The sequence below is a fragment of the Alnus glutinosa genome, chromosome 3, assembly GCF_958979055.1.
Source record: "Alnus glutinosa chromosome 3, dhAlnGlut1.1, whole genome shotgun sequence".
In the NCBI taxonomy this organism is placed as follows: Eukaryota; Viridiplantae; Streptophyta; class Magnoliopsida; order Fagales; family Betulaceae; genus Alnus; species Alnus glutinosa.
In genome coordinates, this window is record NC_084888.1 from 15273748 (window position 1) to 15301097 (window position 27350).

General features: G+C 38.5%; 1 protein-coding gene across 8 annotated transcripts in view; it reads right to left on the reverse strand.

Moving 5' to 3' along the window:
* LOC133862975 (phosphoinositide phosphatase SAC2-like) overlaps positions 1 to 24772 on the reverse strand; it is a 33066-nt gene extending 8294 nt beyond the window's left edge. For 3 of the 8 annotated variants that reach the window (XM_062298919.1, XM_062298918.1, XM_062298914.1), the window contains exons 1-13: positions 24584 to 24772; positions 24292 to 24494; positions 8590 to 8794; positions 8305 to 8470; positions 7330 to 7552; positions 6672 to 6748; positions 6157 to 6347; positions 5972 to 6069; positions 5133 to 5272; positions 4913 to 5038; positions 4008 to 4362; positions 3096 to 3217; positions 2870 to 2950 (exon numbers count right to left, since the gene is read on the reverse strand). In XM_062298919.1, the coding sequence (XP_062154903.1) occupies positions 2870 to 2950; positions 3096 to 3217; positions 4008 to 4362; positions 4913 to 5038; positions 5133 to 5272; positions 5972 to 6069; positions 6157 to 6347; positions 6672 to 6748; positions 7330 to 7552; positions 8305 to 8470; positions 8590 to 8794; positions 24292 to 24354 (1847 nt within the window). In that variant the 5' untranslated portion in view covers positions 24355 to 24494; positions 24584 to 24772. Of the gene's footprint in view, positions 1 to 2869; positions 2951 to 3095; positions 3218 to 4007; positions 4363 to 4912; positions 5039 to 5132; positions 5273 to 5971; positions 6070 to 6156; positions 6348 to 6671; positions 6749 to 7329; positions 7553 to 8304; positions 8471 to 8589; positions 8795 to 9225; positions 9466 to 24291; positions 24495 to 24556 lie in introns of those variants that run through there. The other 5 variants (XM_062298917.1, XM_062298916.1, XM_062298915.1 and 2 more) reach the window with 5 other exon arrangements.
* Between the last annotated feature and the right edge of the window lie 2578 nt (positions 24773 to 27350).

Sequence of the window (27350 nt, forward strand, 5' to 3'; positions counted from 1 at the left end):
GTACCTCCGTTGTTACTCCGGGTCCAAGCCCAAAGAATGGAGTCGTTGGTTGGCTTTGGCGGAATGGTGGTACAACACCAACCATCACTCTGCCACCCGAATTACCCTTTGAAGCTGTGTATGGTTATCCTCCGCCATCCCTGCTCTCTTATGTTCCCGGCACTTCGGCTAACTTAGCCGTTGACTCCCAGCTTAAGGATCGTAGCTCCATAGTGAATCTTCTTAAGGAGCACTTGCAGTAGGCTCAAAATCGGATGAAGGTATATGCTGATCGAAACCGCACGGAACGAACATTTGAAGAAGGGGATTGGGTTTATTTACAGCTACAGCCGTATCGACAGAAGACTGTGGCCATGCGGAAGAGTCTGAAGTTATCACCGCGATTTTTTGGTCCTTATAAAGTCCTCCAGCGAATTGGTATTGTGGCTTATCGGTTGGACCTTCCTTCTTCTGCTCAAATACACCCAGTTTTTCATGTGTCTTGCTTGAAGCTCAAGGTGGGTCACAACACCACGGTCTTGCCCACACTTCCCCCTGTGGACTGTCATGGGGAACTCAAGCCGGAACCCGAGACTCTCTTGTCTCACCGGGTGGTTAAACGTCAGAATCGGGCTGTTACCGAAGTCTTGGTTCGCTGGAAGGGTGCTTTGCCGGAAGATGATTCCTGGGAGCTCCTTCACCGCTTACAGGAACAATATCCCCACCTTGCGGGAACGGTGCTTTGAAGGGGGGGAGCCTGTTATGGGCCTGCCAATGTAAGGGTGGTGGTGCCACTTACCTACGGTGGAATACGGTGGGGTAATAGGAATGACGTGTATGGTGAAGTTGAAAGTGCAGAAGCTTCTAGTAGAATAGTGAGCTGGCTTTTTTCCTTTGCGTTTTGGGTATTTCAGCAGTCATTTTAATTGTTTTCTTGCATGTTTCGGTTATGGGCGTTTGATACCTTGTATAGCATTCATCCAGCTGTAGACCGTTTTATTATTCGCCTTGCTGTTAGGACAGCTATAGTTTTTTGGTTAAGGATAGATTCTCGGTTGATGCTTTTCTAGCGGGTATTTAAGAAGAGAGCTTTGAGGAGAAATGTAAGAAAAGAAATAGTGAACAGTGTTATTTTCTGAGAGATTGGGCCTCTTTCAAGTGCCCATAGCTATCAATAGTGACTATCCAAGAGCATTTTCTTCATCTCCTTCCCAAAAATCACTTCATTTCCTTCCTATTGAGCTGTTATTTTCGCCATTTGAGGTCTTTAATCTTACAAAAAGTGGCTGGCTGCATGTGTTGGAGTCAAAGAAGGTTGCATGTGTTTGATTTCAAAGAGACCGTTCTTAGCTTTTTATCCAACCTCTTCAACAACTCACCTATCTTCACGTTATCCTTCATGCCCAATTTCTTCATCCCATAAAGCCAATGCAACTCCCCGTTTATTTCATTCCCATAACACTCCCTCCCCATTGAATTGGCCCTTGTCCTTAAGGGCAAAGTTGAAAAATCGTAACCGGATGTCTTCTCTATGGTGGCTTTGACAGCCAAGGCCGACACACTATCAGGTGCATACATCTTCAGCGAGGATTTGAGCTTCTTGATCACTTGCTTCTCATGTTTGGCAAAATTCTTGGACTCCTTGCATGGGGTTATGCCCGAGATGTCAGCCATGGCGGAAAGTGGGCCTGAGAGAAAGATGGAGGAGAGCGCCAGCGCAACGGAGAAGGCCTGTCGTGGCGAACCACTTGAACTTTTCTCTGGGTTGGTGTTCTGAGAGGATGCACTAGAGAGTATCGTACGCCTTGATTTTGGGGTCAATAGAGAGCTCAGCTTTGGCTTCACAATTGGTTTCTCACCATTCTACACATACCCAATCACAAGCACGGTCCAACCAACCACTTTTCTAACAATTTTTTTTCATCAAACACAGAAGATGCATCCTCCACCTAACCACACTTTGAATACATATACACAAATGAAGATCCAATGTTACGAGCCTTCACCAACCCCTCTTCTTCCGCTACACATTCTCGAAGTTTCAAATGTTTCCATTGCAGTTCTTCCTCAGATGACCTGTGTCGCACAACATTGTTTAATAGCATTGGTGACGAGGAAAACAATATTGTGCCGTCATTTCCACTCACGGTGGTGGAGCATCCGGGTTGGCCACGCACGGTGACGAGCAATCATGGAAAAACAATGCTGTTAAGTTCCACTCCTTTGTAGATGGCGACACAGTGCTATGGTACCTCTGCGTCTGGTTCTTCCTTTAGCCTCTCCGTGCTCTTTACTTGTGAAGACGTTGCTGTTGTGGACATGTGGCAGTTATTTTCGATCTGAGAGTTACTGTTGCAAGGGAAATTTTGTTGGGGTCTGTTTTTGTGGTGGTGGGTCATATGGTTTGACAAGGTGGTGGCTATGATCAATTGATGTTCTTGGTTGCAAGGATACGGTGGTAGCACCGTTTGTGGCTGTTGATAACATTGGACTCGATCATTATATTCAGCCGAACCACTAGCAATCATCTGGTCCAATTGTTTTTACGATTTTTTCATGAGATCGTTGATGTAACTCAATTGCTGCCCTTGACTGGCCAGTTATTCCTCTATACGATCTAGACGTGAATCCTCCATAACCTAGGACCTGTGGGTTATGGCAACCTAACTCTGTTACCAATTATTAGAAACCTTAATATCAAGTTCGTAACAAAGTAATTTAGGGTAGTTTCTTAAAGATAATCTGAACCTCATTCAAACGTAAGTTTGGAACTCTCTAATAATTTTATTCATCATCACTAACGTTCATATTGCTGGCTTAATCAAAGGATAAAATGTTGGCAGCACAAAAATTTGAGTCTAACATTCTCAGTAGAAAATTAGGGCCATACCTCTTAAATGTGTAGCACTGGTCTAGATCCAATGCCCATGGAACTGGTTTACCCTGTTGTGGACGAAAGTACCCCAAGAACCTGCACACATATCAAGTCATATAGAAGATTAGGTGCTGGCCATTCTCATGGTTCATGTACATAATATTGAAGGATTCAATTTACAGGCTCTTTGATCTTCCAGTTTGAAGCACCTATCATATCAATTATTAATTAGTTGACTCACACATTGATTGCGTCTTGTCTCTCAAAATCTGAGAAGGCATTGCTATAATATCTTTGTACAGTTGTAATGAGATCTTGGCAATCAATTGCTGGTCTCCATTGACCTCTGATGTTAGCAAATATCTGTTTAGCATCACCAACGCAAAAGTTTGAAGAGCAGAGACTGTTGAAATGTAATCCAGAATCATAAATGAACTTCCAAGCTAGGAAAAAAATAGATAAAAATCAATTGTATAGTATCACACCATAGGCCATCTAGTAGGGCCAGGTTATAATGAAAACAGGTGCATTTTGATTCTCTTTTGAAAAACGGGATCCGGTATTGCTTGGCTATGACTGTGGAACTTGCTAAGTAAGGTGATGAAAAAATTGGTAGCTTGGAGCTTTGGACCAATCCAGGCCAAGTTAAGATCTCAAAATGCCATAGCTATAGATGAAGAGTATCAAATCCAGTATTTTCACAAGGGGGTGGACAATAGTATCTGCACTCGCTTAGCTCTTTTTTTTTTTTTTTCTTTTTTCGTTTTCAAATTCATTGTATTCTGCAACACCCCTGACCCAATGAACAAGAGTCCTAAAGTAGTAGCATCCTTGTATTAGGTTCAACAGGATCTTCCATTTGATCCTGCAATTGTTAGTTAGTGAATAACACTTCTATTACATATTATTGTATGTCTTTATGTGTGTGCCTTTTCATTTCGTTTTATTTTATTTTCCATATTCGACTTGAAATCTTCTATCAGATTTTGGTAATACACCCTTCATGAAACCAATTTGGTATGTATTGTGCACTAGGATTCCCAGGTGACAATAATTTTGGCCAGCAAACTCATAAGAATTTCCATTTCCATTCACATCTAATCATTCTAAATAATGTAAGATATAACCTTGAACCAATTTTTAGAAGGATTACCTTATTGTGTGCTGGAGAACCACCATATTGCAGTGCAAGTGTGTCACCCATAGCCTCATAAACTCTCATTAAGTTCTCTGCCAAAGGGTCTTCAAAATCAATAATTGGGGATTCTATAAATCCCAAAGCATGCAGCTGACGTCCAAGGGCAGCTAGCCCATACACATATTGCGCAACATTAGTGCGATCTAAGCAGTCCATGCAGTTGGTCCTTAGGACCCCATTTTGAGACGTGCATTTGGCACCAAAGTTTCCATTTGCACCATTGCTAACACTACCAGCAGAAACTTTTGTTTCCAGGTTATCACCATCTTTATTGAAGAGGTCCTCTAAACAGCAATGACCATTATATTTACTGCAGCACAAGGAAATTGTCAGCAATCTGAACTGATAGCACGTACCTTAAAGAAGAAGCAACAGTAAATCCTTGTAATGAAGCCTCTGAGAGCCTAGAAGCTTTTTATAGCAGGCTGATCCAACAACAGTTATATGCATACATACACATGTAGATACATATATACACAGACATACGTACAACAAATTATGTGTTTGTATTCTTCAGTTGCAGATTATAAATAAATCAATGTCTTAGCAAACAAACTCTAAATTGTTTTGGAAATGAGAGCATGGAAATAACTCCATAATTTACATATACATATGAAAGATAGGCCAATGTGGAATTTTTAGTTTTTATTCATGATAATGTTATTAGGATTTAACTAGTTGCAACTAAGAAAACCATTGTGGGTTGGTATGGGAAAACATTTTAGACTGCAATTCCATCAAGTGTAAGGACAACATGATTATTACTGTTATATCTTAAAAACTTCATGTCCATATACTTGGAAGGAAATGAAATGAGATACCGTTTTAAAAGGATAGAATCCATTATGTATTATACTTACTCAAAGTACGAGACATTTAAAAATCCCTCCTGCCATAAATTTGGTGTTACTCGACAGTAAAAGATGCCAGTTAAGTCCAATGTATCAGCAGCAAATTCTCCTAGCTGTTGCAACTCATGCATAGCCCTGCAGAAAAATATTCAGTTTCTATTCATGTCAATCATACTATATATAATACAAAATCCATCGTTACCATATATGTAAGGGAAAGCCAGACTACCTTCTATAGTACATGTGTCTATGTAGATCCCATCGACAAAACCGTAGGTAATTCTTCTCTTGTAATTTATCAATAATGGCTGTGATAGCTTTTGCATATGCTGCACCTAGAGTTTTCTCAGCACGCTTCTTCCCCCGTGTCTGTTAATGACAAAACATGAAGACAAAAGGTAAAGAAAATGAAAGAAGAGTTGCAGGAAGAACACATTAGAGGTTGTTAGATTCGAGATACAAGGAACGCCCAACCATTCAACAAGGATTGATTAAAAGGCATCTAAAGAAGTCCTTTGAAAATTTGCTTATCAATATTTTGGGAAAGGGTAAACTGAAATTTGCAGTTCACAGTAGAAGGGAAAGAATGCAAGAGAAAAAAAAAGAGGCAACTACAAGCTTTAGTTTTGGGCTACGTGAGAGGTTATTGCAATTAGCAACATATAGACGCTATCCTGCATGTTCTGATATGTTTAATCCTTTATTGTTGCACCAAGATTCCACTTCGCAAAACTCCAGTTTTCCTCTCTATTATGTTTTTATTTGTTTCCCAAGTATAACGAATGCCAAATTTATGACTCAACTTGGAGAGTCAATTTTTATCATTTACATAAATCTTAGGATGTTTCCAATATTCTCAATTAAACCTTTGGATATGTTGATAAAACATATATATCATTGGCTGAACTCTCTTTATGTTTACTTCTTTTATTGCTTATTCAGATAAATTTCCAATTTTTGAAACAGAATAATCAAATTTGACAAACTACAACTATAACCATCCTGTCTTTCAAAGAAAAATATCCCGACTCCCCCTCTGGTTTCCTTATTAGATGTAGAAAGGCCTACCTTAAGCAAATTCAATACAACTATTGGCTTTCCATATCTCCTAACAAGATTCTTAAAATGAAGTCTTGTGGCTTTATAATTATGTTGTTCCGCTGGCACTGGAAACAGAAAGAGAAGTCAGCAGAATAAATGAAGGTTACCAAGGAGAAATGAAAATGCAAAAATTGGTTGTGCAAGAGTCATACAAGAAAATTCAGGTCTAAATTTCCGAAATCCTGAAGTATTCTGGGACCAGAACAGGGGGATTGAACCACGAAATTGCACCACAGAACTGATTTGCATTGGGTACCCTTCAGCAGTATCTTCAGACACGATCTGTTCTGTCTCAACATCATTAGCTACTCTACCCCTATCATTTACACCACGTTTCAAATATCTGCATTGGAAAATACGAAGAAAAAAAAAAGTAATAATCATGTAGCATAAAAAAATTTATTCTAAATAAGGGGAATAATAAGATAAGCAATATTTTGGGAATTAGGCATCCTCAATGAAATTATGACGAATTTGTAAGCATTAAGGAGCCTACAAAAATTGGAAGTTACAGTGGAAAGTCGACTTAAAGTAGGAAGAACTGGTTACAATTCAGCATGTGGTCCACATGGTCCATTTGAGCATCATGTACACCAGATGCACACCAAAATAATTTAGCTTTAATTACTTAACTAATTAAGAAAGCACGTTTGAGTGGCCTTCATACCTGGTGCCTGCATAAAAACGTGAGCGTCTGGCAATGAGGGTAAACTTGAAGTTCCTGCCAGATATAGAAAATGTGACCTGGATAACCAAAGCTCAAACCATCAATATCATTGTTAAAATACATAAGAAAATACACCAAGTTTCTAGAAATATTTGTGGAAGTTCACAAGCTTCCATAAATCCCTAAATTATGGATATTACCTCACAGGTAACATGTTTAACTTACTAGAGAGGTTACCCCTTTTCTTATTTATTTATTTTTGTTGAAATCTTCCTAGTTCATTTATTCTTACTATTACATACACTCCCAACAAAAAAGGACATCTGACATACTCATAGCCTTGAAGGCTCCAATGAGCAAGCTACTAGTCAGGATAACATAAAAATAGATAAAGAAAAAGCAACTCCAGACATGCTATAACAACAACCAAAATAATAGATTTCAAGAATAAAAACATCAGCCAAGTAGTAGGCAAAAAGTTGACAAAGTAAGGGAACTTAAATTGCACACAAAGTTCATTACAGCAGCCAGGTTCCCAATAGTCGGCTTACTGTAGGATAGAAAGAAAAACGAAAACCTATATAAAATCAATCATGTTCCAGTTAGTAATTCTAAATATTATACATAATCAGTACACAAAAAGTTCCCTATCCCATACCTGTTTAAAGAAGCCATGCACCAAGGCAACTGTCCAGAGAGTATTGCTGAGGCTATTCCGGATTTCACTTGTTAAGAACTCATTCCAAACAAACATTTTCTTATAGAGGTATTCTCCTTTCTTATAATCACCAAAGTTCTTCTGAAGACTACGCATGACATTGTATGAATAGCTGAAAAAGAAGTCCCTTGTAAGGTCCACTAGGCAAAGAAGCTTCTTGTACCTACATAAAAACGAAATAAAAAGAGCAAAATATATTAATACATGTTTAATAATTTGACCAACGAGAAATAATGGGGATGAAGACCATTTAATGAGAAATTTTGACCAGGGGAAAAGGGAAGATTTGGAAACCCTGAGGATATATACATTGCCTTATTTATTGACCCTACGTGTTTGAATGGGTGTGCACCTCTAAGCTTGACGTATGTTACTATGTTCTTACTTTTAGGTTTGTAATATGAGTGAGGAAGGGAAGGAAATGAAGCTACATCCTAAAAGCATGAAAGAGATTATTATACTATCTACTAGTGGGCTCTTTTGTTAGAATGAACATTAATTGAATTCTATTCGTCTTCTTTATTCTTAAGAGAACCCGTCATTCCTTTAGTCTTTTCAACAGTACTTGAATCTTAAGTCACGGTCATGGATGCCCCCCCCAATATAGTGACCGATTCCATGCTTTCCCCTAGTTCAGAGCCGCTTCTGCAAGGAAACGAACGTACCCAAGCTCGGAGTCTTGGCTCCCAAAACCTTCATAACGATAGTATTTACAAGGATACAATAAGAATATTTCATTTAATCTAAAAGATCTGGAAGATGCATTATCCATTTCATTCTAAAAAGAACAACCTAAATTTATCAGAGATCATGAAAACAGAATGGAGAAACATATGAATCTGAATGCTACTTTATTAGGTCTCCTTAAAGGTACCAAGGTCATATTACATTTAGATGCATAATGAGACAAATGACCTGCTCTCGTTCTTGGAATAAGCCATTAAGGTCCTGACAATAGGATTTGGAATCATAATCATCTTGCTCTTTGTGATGGCGTATATCTTATGGCCACAAATTTCACCGATCTTCCTTCTTTTTGTTATAAGCAACATGTAATAAGGTTCTAGAAATTTGACAAACCCTAAATTCAGAAGAAAAGGCCATGAGATCCCAAATGATAAAAGAAAAAGAAAATACAAGTGTGTGTGTGTGTGTGTGTGTGTGTGTGCATAGTTACAAAACTTTGGAGATATAACATACCAACAACTCCATAACAAGTTGCGACTAATTTAAGTCCACCTGTTATCTTGTTTCCTTCATCTAGCCGTTTCAACAGGTCAGAGCACTCATTTTCAGAGTATATTGTAGAATCTTCAATAATGTTTAGCTCAGAACACTCCATCCTGTCAATCTTTAACACCCTCCAAAAGGTTTTCTTCTTGTCTCTTCCTATAATATAATATTTCTGTTGCAAATAAAAGCTATATGAATATAGCAGTTGTATTGAGTAAGAAGAGAAGAAATCAATGTCCGGCACAAGTTATTTAGTTTATACAAAAAAGCAAAGATAAAGCCAAGTAGATATGATCAAGAGACGAAGTATAGCACGTAAAAAAGCATTCCATCGAGAAGATAATCATAAATCACCCGATACTTCAAAATTGTGCTTATAGAACTACCCTGTCATTTAGGATTTAAGACTCCTGCAAATTTAATAGATTCACATGCAATAAAGCTTGACAGATGAACAAAAAAGCCCAACAAATAACCACTGAGCAATTTACTGTCCGTTCTCGTCCTCCAAAAGTGCACACTGATAGTTTGTAGCATTAAAAGGGGGGAAAAAAAAATCTACGATAGAAAAGGGTAAGAAATCAAAATGTTCAATATTCGTACTTAGTGTGATGGGAAGGCAGTTTCAGCTAGGCAAACGCTCAACCATATTGCCAAATTTTCTGCGTAGGCCATCTAATTACAACACGGGAAAGCAGTTTCAGCTAGGCAAACGCTCAAGCATATTGCAAGCAAAGTAGTACGATGGAACATGTCATTTGACTTGCATGCCAACTGAGCAACTGACAGTCAGGTGCTAGTGGGTGCGTGTCATTCATAGAGTGAACTGCGCTTGTGACTTGTGTCAACACCTACCAGTACCTGGCGATCACTTGCCACAGGCAACAGGTGGGTGATTCACGTTAGCAACTTGGCATCGTCCGCCACACCCATGCATGCAACAACTTCTTCAACCCTATATCACTGTCCACTACTTTATGAAAGGTAGTTAATTAGTTTGGTAAAGTTGAACTAGGCATTGTCTTTTCTTCTTCTTCTTCATGGTAATGCTGATGAATATTATGGGCTAACATAAATAGTTCGGGACTGAGGTTGGTTTGATTTCAAATTTTAGTTGTAATTAGCACTCGGAGCAAAAGGCTTGAAGAAAGACAACTACTACGCTGCCCAAGACCACGCAGTTTGACTCGGAGATTCTGCAGTCAACTACTTCATTTTCTTTTCCTTCCTCCTCCCTCCATCCCGCAGGCACCTCCCCCCACTATCCATTGCCATCACCTTCCACTGCTTCTACTTCTCCCTACTCCTCTCCTTCTTTCTCCTTTTTACTTCCTCCTCCCTCCCTCCGTCCATCACCGCCACCTTCCCCTCCTTATTTTTCTCCCTTTTCCTATCCTTTCTCCTCCCTCCCTCCCGCAACCACATCGCCCCAACCTTCCACCCCCTCTCCTCCCTCCAATCTGGCTTCTCTTCCCCCACAAATTTCACACTGCTTTTTATCGTTTTGTATTTAAACATTGTAGCAAGTTTTGAGACCTATTGCTATTGAAGTTATCACCAAAAAAAAAATAAAATAAATAAAGTGTTTGCACAACATTTATAATGGAGAGATTAATATTGGAAGTTAAAATTTTATGTAAGTCCAAAAATTTAGGAATATTTAATATCAAAGTGTCTACTTTATATTTAAAATTATATTTATGTACCACATCATAGCTAACTAGAATGTGCATAGCACAACTACAAGTACTAATCAATAAGCAAGGTGTTACCTTAACCATCGAGAAAGCCATAGTATAATTAAGGGGAAACTATGTTTACTCCTTAAACTAGCGATGTAATGCTTCGCATAAAAATCAATATTTCTTTATAAAAGATTAATTCAATCACACACCATCAAAAATATATTTTTGAAGAGAATGCCTTAGTTAATTCATTTATTTTTCCTCTCCAAATGTTCTCCATGATTCTTGGAACATTAGATACTCCTTTGACGAACGTTTGTCATTCTTTCGCGAACGACCGAAAGAAACTCGAGCTAAAGCAGCTAGTCATCCTTATCCTTTTGCAAACGATCGCGGTCCCCACCATGAACGATCGTTGATGTGTTGTACTGTGTATCGAAAGATATATCCCAAGCCTTAAGCATGTGTGTCAGATTGTACTACGAACGATCATGGCCGTACGCCGAACGATCGCCTAAAACCCTAAAATTAACACGAACGTTCGCAAAATGGCCAAATCAGTTAAACCTTATCCTCTGTATTCTTTCCCCTATAAACCCTTTACCCTACGTCACTCAGTACCATTTCTTCTCTATGCACTTATTCTATCACACTTTTTTATTAGAGGAAAGTTCTAGAGTAAGAAGAAGAAGTTGAGTTGATAATCCACATTGATTTGAGGTTACCCTTGTTGACTAACTCTTCTTCCATTTTATTAATCCTTATTGGCTCATTATTTGTCTTCACAATTTTCATTACATGCAATCTTTATAGATTATTTTTCCCTTTTCAAAAGAAAATGTCATTTTCTAACTAAAAGTTTATACACACTCTTAGTTTTCATAAATGGTCATGGTGATATGTTTTATTATGCTATTATAAGCTTTAAATTAAGAGCTAGCACGATAGATTAGGTTGTCTTAAGAAATTCAGAGATTCTGGTAACACCGAATATTCTATGAGCTTTGCACAAACGTCACCCGTGAGACGAATGATCGTCCTTATTGCCAAACGTCTGAAGTATGCCAAAAATGCTTAAAATAGAGTTGTAGTTATAAATTAAGGAGAGTTATTAATCTTAGGTTATGTTTCACAACAGCAGGAACCCAGGATGTCCCAGTTTATGGATGAGCAAACAAGGTAAGTAAAATACTTACAAAATTGAGTTCATAATAGATGTGATATGTCCGCTGACTAAGCATGATTTAATTTTCTTAAACGATATGTTATAAGCCTGTTAAATTTCCATAAGTATTTGATAACTGTTCCAAGACGAGTATTCTATTTTATAAAAATAGTAAATAAACCATATTATTGCATTGTATGACATGGTACACTAATACGTACAGTAGAACGGTCATGAGCTTACTATTATATGGGTTATTCTTTATGGTCAAATGTTTATAATGTGTTATGAAGGTCTTTGGATCCAATGACTATGTTGTGACCGGCGCACTATGCTTGAATGTGGGTCACCATTACGGCTTTTCTAATAGCGTAAACTACCCGAAGTCAGACTCGGTCGGGTTGCTAGTATATGACAGTATGTGTATATATCCGGGGCACTGGTTTTGTATTACAAGTCTCTCAGGACAATGCTAACCCTGTCGATAAGGGATTAATATCATGGGTATACCATATAGGATGAACTATGACATATACATAAACAAATATATTCTAGCATGATTTCTCCTGCATTAAACTATAAGTATTGTCACCAAAATTATGCCTTCGTAAATATTTTCAAAACAAACCATTACCTTTTAAAGAGGGCATAGTAACGGGGGCAATACACACCATTTTTGCAAAAGACTCAAGTTTATGATTATCCAAATAAAAGTTGATACTTAAGGCTTATTTCATAATTAGTCTTGTAATAATTTATTTACTAAGTCATAAACTTACTTAGTGCTCTCCATTGTCTCAAAATCCCTCAGTGTGTTAGTAATTATCAGGTCGACCTTGGTTAGAGTTGAGAAGTTCGCAAAGATGAAGATGCCGAGTGAATGGTCCCTTGGTAACATGTTTGTTTAGATTGGAATCATTTTTGGATAAATCTTGGTCTATATTTGATGATATTACTACTTAAGGTTTAATTACTTTTAGATTCTCTGATTTCATATTCTTCTATTTTTACTCTTCTTTCACTCTTATTAGTTCACAAGGGTAGTTCGACTAAGCAATTATCAGTTAATTGTTCTAAAGGTACTAACAGTAATTCGCCAAATTAGTAAAAACAATTACCTAATTTTTGGGGCATTACAAGTACTCAATTTGTAATGTCTTCCATAAACTTTAAAATGTTGCAACATCCTCCACAAACTACCAAGCCCTTTCACTTAACCCCCTCCATTAGGGGTTTTCATTAAATTCAACAGAAAATGGGTCATGTGAGATACACGTGATCCAAATGACAGTAATACCCTTCATATAAATTAAAAAAAAAAAAAAAAAAAAAAAAAAAAAAAAAAAAAAATGAAAAAAGAAAAAGAAAAGGAGGAGACCCTTGACTAGCCATGAGTCGCAGCCATATCCAAGACCAAGCCATTGGTCAACTCCATGAACAACCAAATTTTTATTTTTTTTTAAATCTAAGGGCATTTTTGTATTTTCACACATCTCATAAGCCATATAATGGATATTTTATGAGTTTGGTGTCCAAATTAACAAAAAAACCTAACAGAAAGAGGTTAAGTAAATGGTTTGGTAGTTTTGTGGGGGGACATTGCAACTTTTTAAAGTTTATAGGATATATTAAAATTTGAATGGTAGTTTGAGGATGATAAGTGTATTTAAATGTAATGGTAAAAGGAAATTGTTTTCTCCTACCAGATTAATGACACGTTTTGAGAGAGATAAGGAAAAATAGAATATCACTATAGACGAAACTTTATTATTGTTATTAAACATTTTCCATCATCTTCATTTTGTGCCCCCACTCACCAAACTATAAAGCCACCAACATTTCATTTGCACATCGATCATCCACCCAAGAAGAGAAAGAACATAAAATTTGGGGGTAATTACCTTTTTTCTCATGAATTATCAGCCTCTATCAATATACTTTCATGAATTGACACTCTCACCACCCAATCACATCGAACTACCATTTACTTACCCAAACCCCATTTCCGTTAATCAACCTCGTTAAATCAGACGGTCAACCCATCACGTGCGCTTCAAATGGTGTTTTAACATTTTCTCTTGCACTTTTGCCCTCAATTTAGATTGATTTTGCTATACACAATTAAGAAATCCTTCTCTCCTCCTTCACATCTCACATCCTCCATGGGAAGAGGACGTAGAGGAAGTCATGAAGCCTTTTGATTCTTGTTGGTTCGAGCCCGAAATCGTCAAGAAACTCTCGAATCGGTTGAATTCAGGAAACTTTAGTGTTTGGACTCAACATCCTCCCACGTGGCATCTTTAGGTGGCAAATTATTCCATTGAACTAACCCCTCTATAATGTACTTTTTTTTTTTTTGAGGGGAAATTAGCTTTCCATTAGAAAACCTGATCAGCACATACAAACTCCAACACAATAGAGGGACAAACATCAATCCAAACATGATGACATTGGTGAGCTATTGCAAACTTGGCTAAGTGTTGTGCAACCAAATTACCCTCACGTCGTATATGGTTGACCTTCCAAAAGTGAAAAAAACCTAATAACAACCTGGTCTCCATAATAATGCTTCCATAGGCTGCACCACACACCTCAGAACTCCCCAACGCCAGAACCACCTCCCTAGCATCTCCCTCTAGCTCAATGGAATGGAACCACAACTCTCGCTCAAATTCAACAGTCCTCCGAGCCCCAATAGCTTCGGCCATAGTACCCTGATATAAGGGAAAAACACACACATAGCAGCCACAAATCTTCACAGCAAGTCCCTAGCCACAATCCCCTCCCCCATAAGCTTCTTACGCCCATCCAAGGCCGCATCTCAGTTTATTTTGATGTTGCCCACAGCTGGTATGGACCATTGAGAAGGGGAATTATGACCACCATTCAATGAGGCTACCACATCTCCAAGGGTTTTCCGATACTCCTCCAACTCTTCTATGATGCCTTTCAGCAAACAGTGAGGGGGCTACACTGAACCATCGAAAACAAGTCTATTTCGACGAATCCAGATCTTGCGGGCAATCATGGCAAAAAGCTCCAAACCACTGTCACTTAACCTATTGCAGAGATAACAAAAGATGCTAAAGAAATTGTCCGCCACCATAGAGCTCTTCTGAATGGGTCCCCCACATAATCCCCAAACAGCACGGGCCGCATCACCAACCACAGGATATGGCCAGTGGTCTCCAATTCACAACTACACATGGGGCATAAAGGGTCAGTAACCACTTTCCTCTTAAATAAATTGTTTTTTGTTGGAAGAATTTCATTACAAACTCGCCATAGAAATAGAATAATTGATCGTGGAACTTTTAACTTCCATATGTGACGCCAGAAAGGGCTCGTTAATGGACGAATCGACGAAGACCCCATCTCCCTGGTCCTACGATCAACCTCCAGATAATACACATTGCGTACCGAAAAAGATCCTGTTTTTGTCCCCGCTCAGACCAGTTTATCCTCCTGAGTACGAGGGCTAATAGGGATACTGCAAATCCTTTCAACCGTCTCTGGCAAAAAAACATGCTCAACAAGAGGTATGTTCTACCAGTTAGAATCCAAATCAATAATTTCTGCAACTTTAGCTTCCTTATTCAAAACTCTGATATGATCTAGTATCTTGTGTGATAAAATAGAGGGGAGTCATTTATCCTCCCAGAGTTTTTTATATTTAAGCCATTACCCGCTTTCCACACAATCCCCTCTTCAATAAGAGATTTAGCTAGCCAAATGCTCCTCCAGGCATATGAAGGTCTTTTACCTAACACAAACCCCAGAAAAGCTAATCCCAGGTAATACTTTTCTCGCATGACTCGTGCTACTAGGGATTCAGGAAACTACAACAACCTCAAACACTGTTTTGCCAACATTGCCACATTAAAACAATCCAGTTCTCTGCATCCTAACCCCCCAAGGTCTACTCCGACCCATTTGCTTCAAGGACATCCAGGCTATTTTATTTTTATTTTCTTTAAAACCCACCAAAACGCCCATTAAGGAATTAATCTCCTTTAGCAAGGTTTTGAGAAGTCAGAAAACACTCATCGTGCAAGTGGGGATCGCTTGGCACCTCTCTTGACCCAATGGTAACCTCGAAGCGAGAGAGTTCGAGTATGGGAATATGATTGTCAAGGAAAGAAAACAAATTGGCTGAGACCTTGCTGACATCATTATTTGGTCCCTATCAACTGCCCCCTCCCCCCTTCAACACAATCCTTGTCCTCAAGGTCGAGTTCAAGAAACTGTTTGTGTAGGGACTCAACATCCTCCCACATGGCATCTTCAGGTTCCAAATCCTTCCATTAAACTAAAATGTCAGTAATGTACTTGGCACGTCTCTCGACCCAATGGTAATCTCGAATGGAGAAAGATTCGAGTTAATTTACTCTGTGAAGCTTGGATTGCTTCGGCATTGCCAACCTGTAGGAGACAACACTACTTTTTTCAATAATCTGGAATGACCCGAAGAACTGGATGACCCATTTCTGATGTGCTCAGTGAAAGATGCTGCGTTGACGGTATGGTTGGAGCCTTACATAGACCCAATCATTGACCTTAGTTCACAGTCATGGCGGCCTTTGTCTGCTTGTTGCTTCATCCTATTGTTAGCCTTATGCAGATTATCTTTTAATTGTCGAAGGAGCTCATATCGTTCTTGATCTACAACTTCTATTATTGAGGTTCCCATTAGATAAATGGTGATTTGGAGGAGGTCTGTAGGAGGCCTGGAATCGGGTGGTGCTAATAGAGTGATGGAAGATGGTGTTGTACCAATATTCTGCCGAAGGTAAACACTGCTCCTATTTGTTTGGTTGTTGACTATAGAGGCACTAGAGGTACTGTTCGAGGCATTGATTTACCATTTCCTTCTGCTCTTCCAACTGAGGGTGGTAAGCGGTGCTCATCGATCTTAAGGAGCTTGAAGAATTCACGCCAAAAATAGCCAAGGGACACTGGGTCTTAATCACTCACTATTGCTTTCGGGACCCCATATAATCGTACTACGTTGGTTACAAATAATTCTACCACCATTTTTGTTGAATATAGATGATCAGACAAAGCTGTGAAATGGGCATATTTATATAGGCGGTCAACAACCATCAAAATTGACATCTTCACTGCAGATGGCGGCAACCCATCAATAAAATAAATGGAGATTCCTTCCTGCACATGCGACGACACTGACAACGGTTGCAGGAGATCCGTTGGCGAGTGAGCTTCGCTTTTAATCTACTGGCAGACGTCACACGCCACCACATGCTGCCTAACGTTCTACATGGCCTCTCAGTAAAATGATTGGGCCAATCTTTTATGAGTCTAGAGACCCCAAAGTGACCTCCGATCTTAGAGTCACGAAATTCCTATAGCAGCTTGGTCTTAAGCAATGATGAAGGTGGCACCACTGTTCTCCCTTTGTAAAATATCAAGCCTTCTCAAAGCTGGTAATGTGAATGCTTTCGGGCTAGACATTGACCCGTTCCTTGAGATCCAAGAGGTAAGGGTCTTCTTCTATGTTGGCCTTCCGCAAATTAGCCCAAATATGGAATTGAGGTCTTGAATTGAGCTCTAGTTGAGCCAAACTTATCGAGTTCCTTCGAATGACATTTTTAATGAGCTCGATTTTTCAACGAGCCGAGCTTGAACAAACATTTCAAAGTTCAGCTCGAAATCGAACTCGACTATTAAAATTTGACTCATAAACAAGCCAGTCTTAAAATCTTAAAACTCCATTCGGCTCATTTACAACCCTACTAGTACGTTGAACCAAAACGAGTTAGAACCTAGCTTCGGCTTTAACTGCGAAACATGGAATACTGGATGAATTCTAGAAGAATGAGGTAAATCGAGCTCATAAGCAACCGAGCCAATTTTCTTCAGAATAGTGAAAGGTCCGTAAAAGCGTGGAGAAAGCTTCAGAGCCCTTCTAGTCACCACTGAATTCTGCCGATATGGCTGTAGGCGCAAATAGACCTGCTGTCCCACCGCTAAAGTCCTCTCACTGCGCTTGAGGTCAGCATAGCGTTTCATCCTCTGCTGGGCATGCTGAAGGTTCTGCTACAACAGAGTAAGAATCTGGTCCCTCGTCTTCAACAACCCATCCACTGCATGAACCTTTGTAGTCCCAGGAAGATAAGATAGGAGATGAGGAGGAGCCACACCATATACCACCTCAAAGGGAGTCATGCGAATTGAGGAATGCTAGGTAGTATTGTACCAATACTCTGCTCAAGGAAGCCAAGCAGTCCACTGCTTAGGCCTATCCTGAGTGAAGCAATGCAGGTAATTCTCCAAGCACTTGTTGACTATATCTGTTTAACCGTCTGACTATGGATGATAACTGGTACTCATGTTTAAGGAAGTACCTTGGAGCCGAAAAAGCTCCCTCCAAAAGGCACCTGTGAAGGTGGGATCTCTGTCAAAGACAATGGAACTTGGCATGCCGTGCAGCTTGAAGACGTTTGTAATGAAAACGTTAGCCACCGAAGCTGTTGTATAAGGGTGTGCCAAAGAGGAGAAATGGTTGTACTTGGATAAACGATCGACAACCAACAAAATAACTGAGTGCCCTCGTGAGCAAGGCAAACCTTCAACAAAATCCAAGCTGATGTCAGTCCAGATCTTGGTGGGAATGGGAAGCGGCTAAAGAAGGCCAACAGGAGAGCAATTTTCATGCTTGTTCTGCTGACAAGTAAGGCATTCCCGAATAAAAGACTTCAGATTTCTCTTCATACCCTTCCAATAGAAGTCCTTACGAGCTCTCTGCATGGTTCTTTCATAACCAGAATGACCAGCCAAAGGATCACTGTGCAGATAGTGCAGCACCTCCTGCTTGAGCTGTTCATCAGTGCCCAACAAGATTCGACCCTTGTACAGCAATAACCCATTTTGGAAAGAGTACTTCTGAGGATCAAAGGTGTTAGAATGCCACTTCTGTAACAAGTCTTGAAACATGCTATCCAGTAAGTACTGCTCTTTCACCCTATCCACCCAATTAGCCACTGGCATAGACAAAACCGAAATACTGACTTCGTCATCCCAACCCTCCCTCCTAGATAAAGCATCGGCCACCTTATTATCCACTCCCTTTTTATACTCCACCTTGAAGCTATAACCCAATAACTTCGTTATCCACTTCTGTTGAAAAGGTGTACCCGCCTTCTGCTCAAGGATATACTTAAGACTCTGTTGATCAGTTTTGATCACAAAAGTCTGCCCCAATAAGTAAGGTCTCCACCTCTGAATTGCAGTCACCAAAGCCAATAATTCCTTCTCATATGTTGACATGTGCAGAGCTCGCCCCTTCAAAGCTTTACTCAAGAAAGCTATGGGCCTGTGATCCTGCATCAACACGGCGCCAATGCCCACCCCACTAGCATCACACTCAACCACAAAGGGTTGGTTGAAATTTGGAAGGACTAACACTGGGGCATGTGTTACAGTAGCCTTCAACTTCTGAAAGGCAGTTTTAGCATCCTCAGTCCACAAGAAAGGCATTCTTTTTAAGCATAGCTGTGAGAGGAGCTGTAATTGAACCATATCCACGTATAAATTTTCTATAATATCCCGTGAGTCCGAGGAAGCCTCTCAAGGACTTGATATTCATAGGAAAAGGCCATTGAACCATAGCCTTGATTTTCTCCAGATCAGCATTAACTCCCATATCCGAGACAATATGCCCCAAGTAATCAACCTCACTGCACCCAAATCGGCACTTGGACTGCTTAGCAAAAAGCTGATGTTGCTGAAGTAGAGACAAAGTAATCTCAAGGTGGCCTAAATGTGACTGAGAATCTGGACTATACACCAAGATATCATCGAAGAATACAAGAATGAACTTCCTGAGGTAAGGCCAGAACACATGATTCATAAGGGATTGAAAAGTAGAGGGTGCGTTGGTTAAGCCAAAAGGCATCACCAAAAATTCATAGTGGCCTTCATGGGTCCGGAAGGCTGTCTTAAGTATGTCGTTTTCCACAACTCGAATCTGGTGATAACCAGATCGAAGATCTAGCTTAGAAAACACCTGAGCACCCCACAATTCATCCAACAACTCATCCACTACCAGAATAGGAAATTTATCCTTAATTGTGACCTTATTTAAGGATCTATAATCCATGCACATGCGCCATGTGGCATCAGCCTTCCGAACCAACAACACAGGAGAAGAAAAAGGACTATTACTAGGCCGAATGACCCCAGCCTGTAACAACTCCTTAACTATCTTTCAATCTCCTCCTTTTGGTAGAAAGGATACCTATAAGGTCGCACGGAAACTGGCTGAGTCCCTTCCAGCAAGGGAATAGAATGATCATGTTGTTCTGGAGGAGGCAGCTGCTTTGGTTCCTGGAACACAGCTGCATATTTTTGCAAAAGGTCAGCTAGAGGACCAGAATCTGCCATAGTTACAGAAGCCAGACCAACGTCTGCGAGAGCACTTATCAAATGCAACAACACTCCCTTACTCTTCTGTGAAGATAACTTGAAGGTGGAAGGATCCTCCAAACACCAATTGAAGCCCGGTTGAATGCCTTTCAACAAACATTTCTTACCAAAATAGGTGAATTCCATAGTGAGGGCTGTAAAATCCCACAATATGGGTCCTAAAATTCTCAGCCAGTGTATCCCTAGCACCACATCACAACCAGCTAAGGAAAGCACAAAGAAATCAATGTGAAACTGAGTACCTTGCAATTTAAGGGGCACACCGTCATTTCTTCCTGAACTCACAATTTCCTGCCCATTAGCCACCTTAACCCGAATCACTTCCTCACTTTTAGGCATCAGACCTAGCAAGGCAACAAGTTTGGAATCCAGGAAATTATGCGTACTTCCTGAATCAATGAGGATAATCACTTGCTGATTTTTTAACACACCAATTAACCTCATTGTCTTAGGTGTCGGTGTTCCAGTGATTGCATTCAGGGAGATTTCTGGATCTGTCTCCGTGTTATCTGCATTGCTAACCAGCTCTTCAACCACCAAAGAAGCAGGATCAGCATCCTCTACCTCTTCCATCTCCTCTAACAAAAAGAGCTTTGGTCCACCCTCACAGACATGACCCCTAGACCACTTGGCATCACATGAATAACAAAGGCATTTCCGACGCCTTTCCTCCATTTAAGCCTGGGATATCTTCTACACTGGAACCAATGCTTTACTAGCACCCCCGACATTACTACTTTCCCCAACATACCTACTGCCTCCAGTCAAAGGCAACTTAGGACTAAAGGAGCTATTAACAATCCGAGAAGTCTGTGATTGAACAGAGGTCCAGGAAGGTTTAATAGGCTTCTTGTTGGTCCAAAGTAGTTCCTCCTGGATTTTTGCCAAAGAATAGGCATCAATCATTCGACTAGGATTGAACATCCGTACAGGAAGACGGATTTCATCCCTTAAACCTCCCAAAAAACAACTTAATTTCAAGTGTTCAGCCAAATCATGCACACGATTTGCTAGAGTCTCAAATTTAGATTTGAATTCTTCAACACTACCGGTCTGTTTCAACTTAACCAAAGTGTCCATCGGATCATCATATGATCTGGTACCAAACCGAGCTTGGAGAGCCTTAAGAAACTCATTCCAAGTGGTTAATCCATTTCCACTACATAACTCCTGAAACCATACCAACGCTCTACCCTCCATATGAAAACTAGCAATAGTAAATCTCTTCGGATCAGGTATTACATAGTATTCAAAAAATTGAGAAGCTCTATAACAACAACCTTCAGGATCCTCGCCATCGAAGCGTGGAAAATCCAGGGGCAACGTGCGAGTGTGGAACGGATCCGCATGCTCCCGCCCCTGGCGAGTATGGAACTGATCAGCTTGCTCTGCAGCCTGACGAGTGTGGAAATTCTCAAGAACAGTTGTTTCTGGATCCTGCGGGGCACCAGTATGGCGACTAGTCTCACCACGTGCAGTCGACGTCTCATGTGCTTTGCCTTTGAGCATGGCAAGAAGCTTTTCCTGATTCTTCTGCATTGCGGCCTGATTCCTCTGCAACTCTGCCTGACTCCGTTGCATTTCCGCTTGATGCTAACGCATCCTTTCATCTTGAGACCGTAATTCTTCATGAATTCCGAGCTAATGTTGACGGACTTCTCGTTGAACATCATCAATCTCGATTTGGAACCGAGATAAACCTTCCTGTAGAGCAGCACGCATTCCCTCAGCGTTCGCAGAATCTTCAGCTGTGGATCGAGTCTTCGCCATTACAATGAATCAAGAACAAAACAGAACGAAAATTTCCCCGTAGATCTAGGGCTTTGATACCAATTGATACAGTCCTGAACTTGTTTTAGGAAACTAGAGGATTTAGAGAAGAATTAAGAGAGAATCGAAGTAATATTCAAGAGAAATGAAGAACAATTGTATTGAAACCCTTGACAATTCGAGGAGTCAAGGAAAACCTCCAGTATCCAATATGTTAATCCACAAACTGAATGAATGATAATCAGCCCAAAGCCAACCTATTTCAACAACTCCCCTTCCCGCCTACGCAACAGAATAACAGAAGTAAAATGACAACTGTACATGCAATTCCTTATTAAACGACAGCGTATTTACAATGGAACGCACACTTAGCCAAACTTAGACTAGAACCCTCCAGGTGTCCGCACTTCCATGTGTCACCCACAGCTTCTTCCAGCTGTCCACCAAGCGGGTCATGTGACAGATCCTCTCCAGCAAAGCAGGGGGATTCCATTTTAATGGGTCGACCCGTATTTTAAATTTGGTTGTCTTCCCGTGTATGGCCTTGTCTCAATGCAGAACTTTGATCGCATGTACTTCTCTCCAAATGGCGATGGCTCCCTTCGTGACTTCTGGACATCATGCCTAGATTTTCATACAAGGTACATTCCGGCAATTCCTTGCATCCTTGACTAGGTTCCTTGAGAGTTGACTTACATGTGCTGCATCCCTTCTTGGAGTTCTTACATATCAGCCTCCAATTTTCGATCCTATCTTTGTTTGTAGCCAGACTCTAATACCAGGTTGATAGGCCTAGCCTCTGTTGTGTTTGGTTAGTGTTTTAGTCTTAATTTGTAGAAAATGAAAGGTTTATTATTAGTAAATTACTCCACTTCGGGTAAGGGCTCACCAGCTGACAAGGTGTTTGAAGATAATTCTCAATGATTCCCTGGCCTTCTGCTCTCATCATCAATCTTACATAAGATAAATGATCTTTTTTACATCTTTTATATATATCTTGTACATTTCTTTTTTAAATCATCATTGAATCTGTAGGACTTATACGTGGATCCTACTGATTTAATGACTGATTTAAAAAAGAAATGTACATAAAATATATATATATATATATATATATATATATATATATATATATATATATATATATATATATATATATATATATATATATATATATATATATATATATATATATATATCATGTCACCCCCAAACAATAAACACTAACATTTGACCTTATCAGGGTACTCACAACAACATACCTATCTAATTAAGGCAAAGACTTATATAACCTTGGCAAGACACCAAGTTATGATCACCTAATCTTGATATTTAGAATTAGCTAGGCCTGATCTTCATCCTTCGGTCCCTATCAATATTCAATTAGGAGTAAAAATGTTGATGCAGATGTAGTTATTAGCCATATCCGCATCCGCATAATGTAGTTATTGCTTTAGGTAACCGTATCCATGTGGTTATTGAATGCGGTTATTATCTGCTATCCACATATGAGGTAATGGGAGCTTTGGATTACTATTAAAATCTATATGCAAGATTAAATAATGCGGTTATTACTATATGCAAGCTTAAATAAATTAAGATTTCACTTGTTACACAAATCACGATTATCAGCCATATATAAAAAGTCATTATCTCATTGAGTAATCAGGATTTGGATAACCCAAATAAAAACAAAAAATAAAAAATAAAAAACAAAAAAAGAAAATCACGATTATCAACCATATATAGAGGGTTATTAATTGTCCCATAGAGTAAATGTAGTGAGGTATAACTTTGAGATAATAGTGAAAATACCTAACATAACCTAAAGGTCTCAAACTTACTAAATTCAAAACAACGTCATTTTAGTGAATTTAATTATCTATATAAAGGAAATGTAGATGCAGTTATTAACAGCATCCGCAATATTCCCTAAAATCACTATTCGCATATGCAGATAATAATTTTTGCAGATGATAGATAGCCAATGCATGCGGTTATTATTCGCCCGCGTTTTCACTCCTATATGCAATATATAAGAATTAATTCAATACTGTTGTCTAGTACGGAACAAAAAGGGTGAAAAAATAAATAAATAGATAATTGATATCACTAATTATAGTAAAAATTGAAAATGAAATATAAGGCAAACAATTTAGTTCCAGTATGTTTATCAATTGACAACAAAAATCACTTCAGACTGAGATCAAATTATTTAAGATCTGCATACGTGTAAATTCGATCATCAAATTAATTAACCATCATTTGTTCAAAAACTGTGAGCAAACAAACGCGGACAGTTCAAAGCTCAAACATTAATTTGTTTTAATAGTCAAATTGTAATGACCCGCACGCAACCCCTTGCAAAGCCAAAGTCTAACTCGATATTCCTGATCATGCCCAGCACGTACGTTCATTAATTAGTGCGGCCACAAAAGCATCAATGCATATATATTATATTCCTTTCATACATATGATCGAACAAGAAACTCAATGCAAAATTCAAACCCTGAGCTTAATTCACACACACACACACATATATATATATATGTGAAGATGATCACAAATTGCATATATACTTGATCGATGATGAAAAAAGTTTACCGAAAAGGTCTCGTAAAGCCTGAAGCTTTGCAAGTAGTAGCAAGCAGTCGGCTCTGAACCCATGATCCCGATCGATCCAAAGAGACAACAAAAAACTCTCGGCTAGCTTTCAAACGCCTAGCTTCATCTACACATGCAGAAGAACCTTCGTCACTTTCCTGAGATGATCACTGCAAGCCAGAAACCTTCAGACATCAGCGAGCCTGCGATCAACGGATTGATTAGGATTTCTTATTCTTTTCCAGAGGAATACAATAAAAAGTACATGCAAAAGCTCAGAGCTAGAGATCACTTGTCGAAGCTTTCTCTTGTGGGTGTACGTTAATCTCAGAGGGAAGACAGAGAGAGGGTCAGGTCGTAAGGATTAAGGAAGGCAGGCAAAACTTCCGCGCGCGTTTAAAACCACACAACAATGGAAACCAAAAACTTCCAAGTTTTGAACTTCTGTTGCTTCGCCTCTCTCTATACGTAACTCTTTCACCATGCGCTTCATTTACAACTAATAATATATATAATAAGTTGAGCGGAAAACTCTCTCTTTTTAATATTCAAATTCCGGTGCCACCCTTATTAGAAAAAGATAGTACAGACTTTCCTTACTCGGTCAAAGTCGTGCAAATTGCCAATTTATTCAAGTGTTTTTTTTTAGTGTTATATATCCGCCCATGAATTTGAAAAATGTTTGTTTTCATTCTCTTGAGTATTTCCGTACAAATATATGTATATTCCGAATAGATTTGCAAAAAAGATGTAAAAGAGAGTGACAGCAATCACATCTCTATGAGTTTTTGTTGAGAAATATTCTTGATAGTTAGTAAATGGGCTTATAATTCATTCAAGCCCATTTACATATATTAAAAATCAGCTACATTAGAAGGTTAAGGCTAATGCTCATCAAGAAAGAATTTCACAAGAAGCCATAAGTATCTCGGAAGCATCAAATCTTGGGATATTCGGACCGTGTAGATCCCAGGTAGGCCGGGAAGAAATCTCGGAGTCAAGGAATCAGTTTTCACCTGATTTGGAGTGAACGGTTGAAATCCCATCTATAAATAATTACAAACCACCCGGTATTTCTCAGATGAATTTTTATATACAGACTTAATTTGAATTCTCCCCAAAAGACTAGCTTAGGCATTAGAGTGGGTTTAGCTGACACCCCCGGCGAGCTCCTTTGGTTGATATTTATTATTTCGCAGGAGTGAAGGAAGGATTTACCAAAGCTTGTGTCATTGTACCGAAAACTGTCCCAACAGTTTTCATCTCATTTATGATGGATCGTTATTTAATTTTTTATTATTATTTAAAAAAAAATAAAAATAAAAAAAATCTCTAGGCTGTTTATATTTAAAATTTGCTTAAACTTAAAGCAAAAAACACCTCAAATAGATGATCGAATATAAAGTTATAATTTCTTATTGTTTTTAGGGATAATTGCATCGTCGGTTTTTGGGGTTGGCCATAATTATTTTTCACTCCATGTGGTTCAAAAAGTTCATGGGAGATCCTCGTGGTAAACAATAATTACGAATCACTCCTAAGACCAATTTCTCATCCACTAAGTTAACAGATTCCGTTAGTCACCCACGTCACACCCAATAGGAAGCCGACATGTGTCCATTACAATAAAAAAAATATAAAATATAATATAAATATAAATATTTGTTTTTTTTTTTTAATAAAACAAAGGGGTGGCTGCCAGTATATTCTTTTTATTATTTTTTTTTTAAAGAAAAACTAATATTTTCTTTTATTTATTTATATTTTTACTAGATTTTCTATTTTTTTATTGTAATGGACACGTGTCTACTTCTTATTGAGTGTGACGTAGCTGACTAATAGAATCTGTTAACTTCTAGAAAAAAAAAAAAAAAAAAAAAAAAAAAAAAGTGTTTTCAGGAACTGATTTGTAATTATTGTTTCCCACGAGGACCTTCTATGAACTTTTTTAATCACAGAAAAAGAAAAATAATTATTGCTAACCCCATAAACCAACGGTGCAATTATCCCTTGTTTTTAAGACAATAGATTTCAATCTTAAAATAAAAACTTTTTCTTTTTTTTGACATGTCCACACAAAAGGGGAAGAGGAGATTCAAACTAGTAATCTCCACTTCATGAAGCGTGATCTCCAATCCATTGAACTACCCTTTTTGGGGACAGAAACTTATTCTCTTTATAAGTACACCAAGTTATACACGTTCTGCTACTTTTATTACGAAAAGCATATGAAAAGTTCGCATTATAACTTTTTTAAGATTTTTTATTATTATTATTATTACGAAATGCATATGAAAAGTTCGCATTACAACTTTTCTAAGATTTTTTTTTTAATTTTTTATTACGAAAAGCATATGAAAAGTTTGCATTATAACTTTTTTAGGATTTTTTTTATTATTATTACGAAACGCATATGAAAAGTTCGCAATACAGCTTCTCTAGGATTTTTTTAAAATTTTTTATTACGAAAAGCATATGAAAAGTTCGCATTATAACTTTTTTAGGATTTTTTTACTTTTTTAGACCAAAAAAAAAAAAAACAAAACAAAAATGTACATGAACTGACGTGACTTGTAATTCAATGGATGATATAAATTAATGCGAGTAATGTAATATTTGTTTCTATAATCCATCATTATTTTAAGGAAAATATTTAAGTGATGTACAGAAATGTATTCCTTTTCTTTTGAATTCACTAGCAGTGCTACTTTCCTTTCTTATAACGTGTAAGTTGTGTAACGATGCATGGTTACTGTGTTATGAATTACGGAATTCACGGAGAAATCTAGAGAGGAAATCTATCTTATAACATATTTTCACAGCTAGTAAACAGAGAGTATTAAGTTGCAACCTCCAAGGAGAGCTTTCACATGGCGTCTCTGAACTTGTGAAGATCACCATTGCAATAAAAAGTTGGTCTCCTGAAAATCAGTATATACAATTTTACAAACATATTTCGTGTTATCCCAACTTGATTCTCATAGTCATAGACCTGTATTTAATTTCCACGTCGTACACAAACACAGCATCGTAAGAAGCTAAAAATTTCTAAAGCTGAA